The sequence below is a fragment of the Jaculus jaculus genome, chromosome 1 (assembly GCF_020740685.1).
Source record: "Jaculus jaculus isolate mJacJac1 chromosome 1, mJacJac1.mat.Y.cur, whole genome shotgun sequence".
Taxonomy (NCBI): Eukaryota; Metazoa; Chordata; class Mammalia; order Rodentia; family Dipodidae; genus Jaculus; species Jaculus jaculus.
Genome location: NC_059102.1, coordinates 195,281,824 through 195,295,819, shown reverse-complemented (window position 1 = coordinate 195,295,819; position 13,996 = coordinate 195,281,824). Strand labels below are relative to the sequence as shown.

The 13,996-nt window shown below is 35.6% G+C and overlaps 1 protein-coding gene across 1 annotated transcript in view; it reads left to right on the top strand.

Annotated features, from left to right (window-relative positions):
• The window catches only part of Vegfc (vascular endothelial growth factor C), a 152,442-nt gene that overhangs the window by 104,297 nt on the left and 34,149 nt on the right, over nucleotides 1-13,996 (top strand). Inside the window, exon 3 of the mRNA XM_004657115.3 lies at nucleotides 2,205-2,395. Within this exon, the coding sequence (XP_004657172.2) occupies nucleotides 2,205-2,395 (191 nt within the window). The remainder of the gene's footprint in view (nucleotides 1-2,204; nucleotides 2,396-13,996) is intronic.

Genomic DNA, 13,996 nt, shown 5'->3' with positions numbered 1-13,996 from the left:
ATTTTTCAATTGAGATTATATCATATGGCAAAAATTTAAAAACATTTATGTATATTTGATAACTTTGGTTAGTTTAAGCATTTGAGTAGTTTGTATCTTGAGAAAAGAACTGTACATATATTTTCTCTCTTGCTTGGACTTAGAAATGTTTAATTTTCGCTAGGATGTAGTTTGGTGGTACAGCCCTTGTCTATGTGTATGATGCATAAGCTCTGACTCCTATTCCCAGAACCTTCTTTCACCCCACACATTCACACACACACTCACAATGAACAAAAGAAATAAATGTTGGGGTTAGGCAGGTTGCTCAGTGGTTGAAGTTGTATGCTTGCAATGCTTACCAGCCCAAACTCTATTCTAAAGCCATCCACTTGGGTTGTATGCAAAAAGTGGCACAAGTATCTGATGCTGATTTATAGTGACAAGGGGCACTGATTTGCAAGCTCCCCTATCCTGCCACACAAATAATGCTTCTGGAAAAGAAATGTTAATTAATTCAAACCATCTTTCCTAATGCTGCTTGTTGCCTCATAGATAACTGACTTAGAGCCGGCCATTTGTAAAGGTCATGAAATATTTAGCATGAAGCACACAAAATTTATGATGATGCATAAAATGTATCAGTATATTGGTAGGCAATTTTTTTTAAAAAAACAGCCTTTTGTTTTTAGATATAGTTTCTATTGAAGCCTTACATTTCAAGGTATTTTCAGAATAGAATCAAGCAAAAGTGGCTTCATGTTCTCATTCTCTCTCCTTTCTCTGTCTCTCAAATAAATAAACAAATGAATAAATAAAATAAATGTATTTTTTTTTAAAAAAGTCGAACGAGATGGCTTAGCACTTAGGGCACTGGTCTACAAAGGCTAAGGACCCAGGTTTAATTCTCCATTGCCCACATAAACCAGATGCACAATGTACACAAGGTGGTACCTCCTTCTGGAGTTCATTTGCAGTGGCTTGATACCCTGGCACACCTATTCTGTATCTTTTTCTCTTTCTCTCCTTCCCTCCCTTTCTTTCCTCTCTGTCACTCTCAAATAAATAAAATAAAAAATATATTTTTTAAAGTGGCCTCATAATTGAATAATCCATAGTTTATTGAACTTTTCTTTCCGAAATATTATTTTATGGGAAATAAGGAGAGAAATAAACTAGACCATTTAGGAATGCATCATTGTAGTGTAGTAGAATATCATCAATATTATAGTCAAGACACTAACTCTTTAGAAAAAGAATTCCATGAAAAGATATGAAGGAGACAGGAAATTTGATTTTCCTGAAAAATGTTAAGTTAGTTTATAAGCCCTGACGGGTGGACAAAATTTCCTTTCTTTGCACATTGCTACTGTCATGACATTGCCCCTTATTGCCAAGGAGCCTGCCTGAAAATGATTTTTGACTTGAAACCAAAACTGTAGTTGTCTTATTTACATCTCAGTTTAAAAAGAAAAATAAAAGTATGTTGTTTACATTTGCTCCAAGACCACAAAAATCATGCATGCTGTCACAAATCAGTATGACTCTTATTTTTGCACATCTTGTAAACATACATTTATTAAATCATGTTTTTTCTGAATCAAGTCAGGAAATGTGAGTATTGTGGGCTATTATTGTAATTAAAATGATAAACCACTGAATTTAGCTTGTTACATGCCTAAAGAAATAAGATTTTTTTTTTTTTTTGAAGTGAGTAACAGGTTTATTTGCATATACACACGAGTAGAGTCGGCGTTGCTGGGTGAGGAGAGGCAGGTGTGAGGAGCTAAGGCTTCAGCAGAGGAAGGCACCTTGACAGACAACACAAGACTCTAGGATTCTAATCGAGCACAAACTTCACTGGCCCAAGCCAACTTACAAAACCAGGCGGGAAATAAGGTGGAAATGGGTATTTGGACCTGCCACTTAAAACTTTATGTATATACAGGATACGGGGGAAAAAAAACCCAAGAGGCACTTCCATATAGTTCTTATTTTTTAAAGATTTTTTAAAATAAAACATCCTCAGCCATTCTATTAAGTATTATATTATAACTCCCATCCACAGGGCAATTTAAGTTCAAGTCAACCCTTTTTATGAACACTTATACTTACATCTTAAAATTAGAAATCAAGTATGAGTGACTTCCAACTGTTGTGGACTTTACTTTTTGCCCCCTTTGGTGGTTTCTGTGTGACTTACAGACTTCCCTATGATTCAACAGGTATTGATAGTGAGTGGAGGAAGACTCAATGCATGCCACGTGAGGTGTGTATAGATGTGGGGAAGGAGTTTGGAGCAGACACAAACACCTTCTTTAAACCTCCATGTGTGTCCGTCTACAGATGTGGGGGCTGCTGCAACAGTGAGGGGCTGCAGTGCATGAACACCAGCACAGGCTACCTCAGCAAGACGGTAGGTACTTTCCATCTTCCCCAACCTCAGAGCATCTCAGTGGCCTTGGAGATAAGCAATTGAACATCGGGTCCCATGAAAGTAACTGAGTTCAACTCAGTTCTTGTGTTTTCTTTAGGGAAAATATAGCTGGTCTTATATTTTACATATTTCATTTAGAGAATAGAGTAAATGTTTCAATGGTTTTATGGTTTCCATGATACAATATCACAGAAAATTAATGAATGTATCATGAACAATGTTCATATAGTAAAATCAAAATCCAGTAAAGAAAACAATGAATTTGTATGTGTATACGTCATATATGCAGTTATGTACACACAGTTGTATATATATATATATATATATATATATATATATATATATATATATATATATATTACACACACACATACATGCATAGACTTTTATGCATCTATCTACCTATCTATCTATCTATATATATAGAGAGAGAGTGTATATAATGTAAGCATTATACATTCTTACCTATACTTTATATGAATACAAACATAGCTACATGTGTGTCTGATGAAGAATAAATATTTTATTTAGCAATATATTCTCTCTAAATATCTAAGTCTTTTAATCATAAAAATATAGTAATCATTATAAGCTCAAAATATATAATTATATGACTATATTCTCTGTATTATACTAAACCATTGTGCAAAACACATTCATTGTGTCCCCTATGAAAGCAAAAGAAATATTTGTGATACTAATACTTACAAGTTATTAAATTTCTAAAAACTTCTTTTAAGGTTGTGTTTGAATTGGGGTATTTCAGAGAAAACTTAATGTTATGCATTTTATGTCTGATGTACAAAAAGAAGATCTCAGCTAAAATGCTGATGATAAATATGGGAGCATTGGTTGGTGTAGTTTGTACCTCTGAACAAACATTGGATGAAATCTAGTGCTTTGGGATGGACTGACAAACTTACTCCTGAGAGATAAGCCTTTAGTGGCTTTGCAAGTCTTCTGAGAGTTACTAGTATTGGTAATCTGGTAATACTTTGATCATTAGAATTAAAACTGAAATTCTTGAAAAATGTATGACATTTGTTTATATGTTGTGTAATTTCAATAAATTAGCATGTTGACTTCATACACTCTATCAGGTCTACATGGTCAGCTAAATGTGTTCTTAATATAACATATTGAATGTTATAACATATTAAGAACAAAAAATATTACTTTAACTGCATTTATCTATCCGCTTGAAAATTCATCATTCAGCCTAAAAGGTATGTGTGAAGGTGCTGGAGTAGAGAAAACATGCTAATCCCTAAGAAATATGGGGAGTTGAGGAAAATAGAAGTATTAAAAGGAGGAGATGAGTATATTTATGTGAGAAGATGCTAGAGAGAAAGTGACAAAGTGAATAATTAAGGCTATAATAAAGATTTCATTGGTATTAGTGGTATTAAAGATTTAGTGGTATTTAGTGGTAAAAGCAATGGCTATCAATGAAAGGTCTTTAAGTCAAAAGTCTTTATATTGGGGGCTGAAAATATCTCACTGGCCAACAACATCAGATTTGTGTATGTTTGTTGTTGTTCATAGGGTCAAGTGTAAGAATAGAGGATATATTTGGAACAGGGACAGGTGCAGTGCAATCAGAAAGTTTGTCCTTTCACTGAAGCATCAAAGGATCATGAATTACTGTTTTAGTGGTAGACATGGTGATTCGATATATTGAAGGGACAGATAGCATTTGTTTCAACACACTTTTCACCCAACTTTGTGTACGCTTGTGTTTCTTCATCTACGTGTGTTCATAGTGACAGCTCCCCTCATCTTCCATCCTGATTTGCATAATTCATACTTTAATTTGTGAATTGGCCTTTCCCCAGAAGATCATAGTCAGTCTGTTGTGACTGACAAGCAAATAAACCAACTTATTCCCTCCCATTGTTTTCTTCCCTTAGTAAATTTCAGTGCTACTTATCCTTTTTGTCAAGCCAAGTTACTCTTCTTACTAAAATCCTACTGAAGATTTCATTTAAAAATGTACCTTTCAAATATCTCCAGAACACAACTACTATCTTCATTCTGATAATACAGCTCTGATGCAGGCCACATTTATGTCTCTCTTGAATCATAACACATAAATCTAACACCTGCTCTCCTACCTCTATACTTATCTTCCTCCAATATATTTGTTATAAAGTTTTTGTTATAAAGTCTTTTTAATAACAGTATATTCTTAAGCATTAAGCTAATGTATTGATAATCTGCTATTCGTTTCAGATTCTTCAGAAATGCATTTGTTGTGATTTCTACAGATGTACTAAGTTATTAAATATTTTGAATGGCATCCTTCTTTGAGATGAATCCCCTTTGCAAGATTTCCTGGACCCTCTATGATCTGTATTATCCTTCACTCTTGATCTTTATTTGTCAGTGTTTTTACCCTCAAAGGCTATGTTTCATTGGTACTCAAAGTCTTTGAAATTGAGATGTCTTTCACCCTTAAGTCATTGCAGTGCTATATGATTGAAACATACTTACACATGATCCCCAGATCATCATTTATGTAGTAAATCTGTACTCTTCCTTGGGGTTAGATGTTTCATTACCATGAGCTCCTATTGTATGCTCCCATAGCATCCTTTGCTGGCTATATTTTACCATCACATCATATTTGTCATAATCTTCTATTTCTTGGGCTCTAAATTCAATAAAAGACAAGATTGTGTCTGGGTATTAACATATACAATAATTGGCACATGGCAAACACTTGGGAATGAATAGAATGAATATCTAAATATGAGGAAATAATTCAAGATCAAAGATAGAGCTTTTTATATTTTATATTTATTTAATTATTTGACAGAGAGAAAGAGGAAGAAAGAGAGGGACAGAGAGAGAGAGAATGGGCACACCAAGGCTCCAGCCACTGCAAATGAACTCTAGGCATGTGCACCTCCTTGTGCATCTGACTAATGTGGGTCCTAGGGAACCGAACATGGGTCCTGAGTAACAGAACCTGAGTCCTTTGGCTTTGCAGACAAGTGCCTTAACTGCTAAGCCATCCCTCCAGCCCAAAGGTAGAGTTTTGAATATGCCTTATTGTGTGAGTCTTACTGTTGTAAAGTTTCCAAACAGCAGAGAGCTATTGTATCAAATTCTAGCAAGGTGATTAAATCTTTTGATATAGATTTGGCAGGAAGCATCATGTGGATATATGTCATTTGAAGTAAATCCTGGTGTGTTTGTTAATAGAAAATTTATCAAAAGAAAAAACACAAGGTAAAGCCAACCTTTATTATTTATTGTCTCACCTTCTTCTTCCTTTGATTTTGCAATACTATGCTCTGCTTCTACCTTCCAAATATTTGTGTTAGACTAAAAGAATAACTAAAATTTGAATTTATGTGGGGATTCATACTGTTTTAAAGAAGGCAAGCAGTGTTGTAAATACCATGTCCTAATGAAAATTGTAATATGGCCAAGAAAATCAATAATGACATCATTAAAAGTTGTAGAAGTGTTATGAATGAGAAGCTTACAGGCATATGGAAATATGTCTGTGGAGCCATGTAATATAAAGCAGACCAAGACAGTGACCAGTTCTGTTTCATATCTTTATCAATATTGCTTCTACTTAAATACTCCTTTTTCTAAAGTTTATTCAAATAATTATAGCCTCAATGTAGTATACACTGCATGTGGATATTGATTTCAAATACTAAAGAAATCTCTTACTGCTAAGTTTATTGAAGACTAAAAAAAACAAAGTTTTTCTTTTGTTAAAGTTCTAGACTTGTATTGTAGCAACCAAATGAACCAGCTGGAATCCCATAACTAAGGTCAAGTATTTAACTATTATGCTTTTTTTTATTATAGAAACTTCATAGAAGTGTTTTTATGGGCTCAGTGAAGGACCGGTTATCAGAATGTGTGAGGAAACCAGCTGTGTGTTGCAAAGTAAAACCATATGCATTACGCATTCCAAAGTGAAGTAATCAATAACAACCTCTTCAAAGTCTTCCACCATGCATCTTTGAGTACTTTGAAAACTCATACATTGGATGTCTTCTTGACCTCTTTTATAAACATATGCTTTAAATGTATTTTCTTGTGAGATGTTTTACATTTAGGTGATAAAGCCAAATATAAAATAAAATGAATTTTGCAAGTGTATTTTTAGGGATGAAACTAGAAGCAGGAGGATCCCATCTACTTTTAAGCCACATATATTGAATAGAGTTAATTTGAATATAGACCTATTTCCCTTATGTATCTTATGGAAAAGTTCATATATACATAGGATCTCATTGGAGGTCCTGAGTTTTGCTATTTAGAAACTATGGCCTTCTAGCAGGATCATTATGCTGGGCTAAGCAAGCATAGCTTTCTTTAAGATAATTTTGAGCATTATTGAAAAGTCTATATTTTTATTTGGAAATGTGATGGCAATTTATTTTTCATTATTTTATAAAAACGTAATATAAACAGATATACTCTGGGTTATAGGTTGTATTTCATTATTTAAGTCAAAGGTTTCATGAATTTTCATAGCAAAATACATTTAGAGATCTTTAAAACATATTACTATGTAATGAAAGTCAGAGATTTTTTTGTTCTGCACTCAGAAATACTTCTACTGATTAAACAAAGTTCTTTGGTAATGTGAGGGACTGATTTATTCCATGCATGTGTGTTCAGCAAGTAGAACGTGATGTTAATTATATCTTTAGCAAATTAATATTTGACGAGCATAGTTTCTGGAAATTAGGTTTCATACTAAAGTGGAAAAAGAACTCTATTCCAATAAGTTATCAAAAGTTTCTGTAAGAACAATGTTTGCCTGTAAATAATGAAAGCATCTGTGAAAAACCCTACTTTTGTCCCAACTAAGGGTATTCAAAAATTTTATTCAGTACTTCTAAACTCTTGATCGGGGGTTTTAACCTCAATTGTAGAATTGTGTATGAATTATATGTGTAACAATATGTTAAAACTAATTGAGTGCTAGATGCAAATCTGTCTTTGTGATGTCTGATATTGATTCCATGCCTAATGTAGTTTCCCATAGGCCCTTAATAACTATCCATGTAGTTGGAATACTCAGTAGGAATGCTAGCATGTACTGGCTTTCAGAGACAATACCTTTAAATGCTTTGTACTTTTAATCTGATTTTAATATTATTAAACATACCCTCCAGGTATACCATTAATTTTTAGCTTTAACATACAGAAGCTTAGGATATTTAAATTTAATGTGGTAGAAAAGAAAGAAGGGAAGCTGTGTAGGGTGGCACACAACTTTAACTCCAGCACTCCAGAGGCCACAGTAGAAGCATCATCATGAGTTTGACCAGCCTGGACTATAGAAGGAGTTCCAGGTCAGTCTGCTCTACAGTGTAACTCTGCCTCAGGACAAAACCAAACTGAACCAAACAAAACTGGAAAAAAGAAAACCAGATATTTTAAGGGGAGAAATTTGTGAATCATATTTGTATGCACATAAATATTCTTTTTTAAATTTATTAGCAAAATATAACCTAGGATATGTTACTAAAGAAGTTTTACACCTTTTACTTGTAAAACTGGAGGTTGTTTGAAATACCCATTATTTCAAAATGTGCTTTATTTAAATAACATTTTATTGGCAAGAATTAACCATTATATATACTTATTAGAGAATGCCAGTAGTTATCAACAGGGAACAAAGGTAAGAGGTTATTACAAGAGCATGGACACTGAAATATCTTTCTCTCCACCCTCTCTCACCTTCCTGGGAAGCTATGGGGTCTCATGAGATCCATAAGAGGGTGTTTGTTGATAAGCCTAATCATGTGTGGGTGTTATGCAAATAATTACAGCTGCTGTAAGTTTGATAGTGCAGTGACTGTGCCATGTCCCCAAAACAGTATTGTTCAACCCCCTACTCTTTCCTTGAATTCTTTATGCTCCTTTTTACCTTCCTTCTGTGATCTCTGAGCTTTCGATGGAGTGATATGGATGTCCCATTTGACAGTCACTTATCTTCAGCAATTTGATCAAGTATCAGTCTCTGTAGTTACTACTGTCCACTGCAAAAATATGGCTCTATGACCAAAGCTGACAAGAGCATTAATCTGTGGACATAACAATAATTATCGAATGAAATATGATCATGTCAATTTTTCAAAACAACATGACCTTCCAGCCACAGGCTTATGACCTGGTTTGCAGTATCAGATATGATTTCCCTTCTCTGGTGCAGGCCTTAAATCTAATCAGAAAATGATTGATGGTCCCATAACAGAGTTTCCATTATTGCATCTGTGGGTACATCTTGCTTTGCAGGATATAGTATATAGTATGTAGGATCCACATCTGAGTAACACTGTTGATGACATTCTTGTCACAGTAACCTACATAGCATCTTCAGATACCATAAAGACAAACCAACAAAAGGGAGTTTCTAGCTCAATTTCCAGCTTAATATTTCTATTTCTTATGACCAGTGTGTATGGGATCTTCATGAATAAGGTCTTAACATATAGTTTTGGTGGGCAGCCAATAACATTGACAATTTTCTGTGTTATATTGGAGGCTTTGGGGAGGCATATCTGACTAATAACTTATTTGGGGATTGTTGTGGTTTGATGCAGGTGCCCCCCCCCCATAAACTCAGGTGTTCTGAATGCTAGTTTCCTAGGTGATGGAGATTGGGAAATTAATGCCTCTTGAGTAGGGTGTGTTGTTGGGGACAGACTTATGGGTGTTATAGCCAGTTTCCCCATGCCAGTGTTGGGCACACTCTTCTGTTGCTATTGTCCACCTTATTTGGCTAGGGTGTGATGTCCACCCTCTACTAATGCCATCATTTTCCCCTGCCATCATGGAACTTCCCCCTCAAGCCTATAAACCAAAATAACCCCCTTTTTTTTTTTACCACAACCTGCTCTTGGTTGGGTAATTTCTACCAGCAATGTGAACGTGACTGCAACAGTAACCTGGCATGAAATTTTAATTACCTGTAGCTTCTGAGAATGGCTTTGTCCAGTTCCTCTGGATACCGCAATTCAAACTCTACCTGAATTTTAATTTTTTACAAATTTACCAAGAATCATGTTTCCACAAAGCTTTTACATAGATTCTTCATTTTGGTTAAACCTTCCCCTTTCTTCCCTATTCCTCCCACTTCCTCCCTGTTTCCACCTCCATCATTCCCCCTTCCACTATTACTATTTATTCCTAAAACAAATATAAGCTGGTATTATTAATTTTTTGAGAACTATTTTAGAAAAGTTAAGAATAAATAGTTAAGACCATTTTAGTCAAATTATTTTCAAAATACCAAATAATTGATTTTATCAAAAATTATACTATGAATCAGTATCTGCTGAAGAGGTATGATATATATGTAATTGTTATGTAATTCTTTACATAATACATAGATATTGCACTCAATTTAAGTGCAGAATGGAAAGATACCATTGTTTGCACATTAAGACATAAATTGGTCTGACAATAATATAAATATTTTATGAAAAGCTAGGAGAATCTTAGTTACATTACATTTACAAAGATCTCTACAATTCTCTAGGTTCAGATTTCATGTAATGACATGAGTGGTTTTCACAAAAAATGTGAAGCCACAATTCCTTGTTCACTAACATCATTCACTGTAAAGTATTCAGTATTTCAATTTTTAACTTAATATATCTCACCTATCTATCTATTTATCCCCCTATCTAACTATATTTATCATCCATCTCTGTGTATATTTTCTCCTTCACTCTCATTATTATTGTTAGGATTGCTAATCACATGCTTAGGAGGTGCAAACATCAGGCTGGAGAGATGGCTTAGCAGTTGAGATGCCTGCCTGCAAAGCCTAAGGATCCATGTTTGACTCTCCAGATCCCATGTAGGCCAGACTCACAAAGCTGAGGCAAGTGCAAGGACTCACATATCCACTAGGTGGTGCAACTATTTGGAGTTCAACTACAGTGGCTGAGGCCCTGGTACACCAATTCTCTGTTTGTCTGTTTCTCTCGCTATCTAAACAAAAAAGAAGTGCAAATATCCATACTAGCAAGTATTATCCTAGTATTATAGCAAGGAATATTTATTACTTAGCAATTGTTAAGTAGCTAAATAAGTTAAGAATTTATTTTTATTTATTTTACTACATATACATATTAGTTATGGACATACTCAGTGTGTAAACAGCCATGTTGGTACCATCCTTACCCTCATCCCTGTCCCCTCCTCTGGAGGAACCCTCCTCATTGGGGGTGCCAGATGTCCCCATGGGAAATGTAGGTCATGCATTGTGGGAGTAGCCATCTTTTATGGGGAAGAGGCAATGTCTCTGTGTGTAATGTCCCAAGTTGTGGTCCTAACAGTTTTCGTGCCCCCTCTTCCACGAATTTTCCTGAGCAAAATTGTGTTAATTTTAGGTCTACCTAAGTGATAGGCTCTTGGGAGCCTCTGTGTCTCTGGATCTCTGATTTGGTAGGAGATGAGTGTCCTCTAGGTCTGTCTCTTTCACTTTATGTTGATATAAGATTCACCAAGAAAGTAGCACTCTTGCTTATTTCCCCAATTACTCTATAGTTTCAGCTGGAGCCCTGGTAAAATGTGATGGGAGGATTTTCTCCTCAGGTTCTGCATCCATCTGAAAAAGAGAAGCAGAATCTCTAAAAGAGAGTGTAATCGGTACCAGTTAAATGGGATAACAATTGTTATTTTAGTGAGAATTTAATTAGGTGTAGGCCCTCTTGCCACCTGAGATTGGTGGGAGCCTGATATTGGAGAGTGAACTCATTATTTGGATATGATTCTGACTTGTTTCCCAGTTCTAGCTATGGGTTCCTTTCCACTGAGTGGATCTGTTAGCAAATACAAAAGCAGACAGTTGCCCACCATGGCTTTGTGCCACTAAAGAACTTGGGTGAGCATCACATCAGATTGTTTGGTTCTGGGTACCTTAGACCTCAAGTTGCTTGGACAGATGTTGGCCATTTTCCCCCAGTAGATTGTGTAGCAACTTCTGGCACTAGAGCTAACTGTCTGGGGACTAGGTCTGTTCCAGATACCAGCCAGGTCTCTCCAGGTTTCATATTGAGAGCATATGGTGCCTTCAGCAGGAGAGTATTACCATTAACCTTTGGTGGGTGATCAAGTGCTCTGACAGAAGTCTGTCTTATTTGGGGAAAACTTGTCAGTCTCTCGGATCCACAACTCATTGTAGATGTTAACCACATCCTGGTGTTGGGAGATATAGGCCTGCACCAAGGGAAAAGAAGGAAGACAAGGAAAGGTAATATAAAAGAGAAAGAAGAAAAGAGAGAGAAACAGGAGAAAATTAAGGTTAGGCTTCATCTCTCCAAGGCCCTTTGCTTCAGGAGTTCCCTCTAAGGTCCTGATGAAAGTTCAACCTTTTAGTCTGTCTTCCAGGATATAGCATTTTATGGTACCTTTTCCAGTTGGGTCTAGTTTTGTGTTGTCCCCATCCTTACCCTCCCCTCCAGCCCCACTCTCCCTATTGTCCAGTCCTGATGATGCCAAATAGGTATGTCAGCATCTTGGGCTGATCCAGGTTAGGGGCCACAAATGAGTGAGATCATGCAATGATTGTCTTTCTGTGATTGGGTGAGTTCAGTGAGAATGATCTGTTCCAAGTTCAACCATTTTTCTACGAATTTTATTGTGTCATTTTTTTCTAACTGCTGAATAGAATTCCATCAGGTAGATATACCATATCTTGATAATCCATTCGTCCAATGATGGACAGGTGGGTTGATTTGAGTTCTTAGCTATTTGAATTGCGCAGCTATACACATGGTTGAGCAAATCTCTCTGAACTGAGGCTTGGAGGTTGTAGGGTAAATGCTCAGTAAGGGAATAACTGGGTCTGTTGGTAATTCTACAGTCAACCTTTTTTAGGAGCCTCCACATTGCTTTTCATAGTGGTTGTACCATGTTACATTCCCACCAACAGTGAACGAGGGTTCCTAGTTCTACACATCCTCACCAACATTTGTTTTCATTTGATTTTTTTTTTTTTTTTAATGTTTGCTATCCTTACTGGGGTAAAGTGGATTTTATTTTGATTTCCCTGATGATTAGAGATGTTGAACATTTTCTTGAGTGTGTATTTTCCATTTGTTTTTCTTCCTCTGAGAATTTCCTCTTTGGTTCTGTATCCCAATTTGTGGGTGGGTTGTTTGATTTTTTATTGTTTAGGTTTTTGAGTTCTTTGTAGATTCTAGAAATTAGGCCTCTATAATTTGTATAGCTGGCAAAATTTTCTCCCATTCTGTGGGTAATCTATTGGCTCTGCTTATTGTAAGTTTGTCTGTGAAACAATGTTTCAGCTTCCTGAGATCCCAATGGTTGAGTGATTATTGAAGTTCCTAAGCTGCTGGGATTTTGTTTAGGAAGTATTTTTTCTCTCCTGTATCATGGAAAGTTCCTCCAATTTTTTTTTATTTCCAGTAGTAGCAGAGTTTCTGGTCTTATATTGAGGTCTTTGATCCATTTGGACTTGAGTTTTTGTGCATGTTGAGATGTGTGGTCTAGTTTCATTTTCCTGAATATGGTTATGCAGTTTGTTCAGCACCATTTGTTGGAGATACTGTCTTTTTCTCAGTGTTCATTGTTAGGGCCTTTGTTGAAGATCAAGTAGCTATATTTACTTGACCTAAAGTCTAGATTCTCTATTCTGTACCATTGGTCTATAATCCAGTTTTTATGACAGTACCATGCTGTTTTTGTTACTATGGCTTTGCAATATAGCTTTAGATCAGGTATGGTGATGCCTCCAGAGGTGTTTCTTATGCTGAGGATATGCTTTGAGGCCTTCTTCCATTCCGTATGAATTTTGAGATCTTTTTTTTTTTTTCTTTCTATCTCTGTGAAGAAAAATTCTGGGTATTTTTTTTTTTGGGCATTGCATTAAATCTATATATTGCTTTTGGTAAGATTGCCATTTTTACAATGTTCATTCTGCCTATGCAGGAGCATGAGAGGTCTTTCCATTTTCTCAAGTCCTCCTCAGTTTCTTTCCTGAGTGTTTTTATATTTTCAGTACATAAGTTTTTCATATCCTTGGTTAGTGTTATTCCAAGGTGGTGGTGGTGGTGGTGTTGCTATTGAAAATGGGACAATATCACTAATTTCTATCTCTGTATCTTTTTCCTATGCATGTAGAAAGGCTATTGATTTGGGGGCATTGCTTTTCTATCCTGCTTATTTGCTGAAGGAATTCACCTTTAGAGTTTTGAGATGGAGGATCTTGGTTCACTTATGTATAGAATCATGTCCTCTGCAAATAGGGCTAACTTAACTTCCTCCTTTCCTGATCTTGATTATTTCTTTCAGTCTGGAGATTTTTTTTGGGGGGGAGGGGGTGGATTCTTCTTGTTTTTCCAGTGTCTTTAGGTACATGATTAGGTTATTGTTTTGAGGTCTCTCTGTCTTTATTATGAAGGCATTTAGTGCTATGAATTTTCCCCTAAGGACTGCTGTCATTGTTTCCCATAAATTTTGCTAAGAATGTTCTAATTGTCATTCCATTCTAGAAAACATGCAATTTGTTTTTCAGGAAAAGTTTTTGTTTTAGTTGTTTTGGTTCTTTTTTTTCTGAAAAAG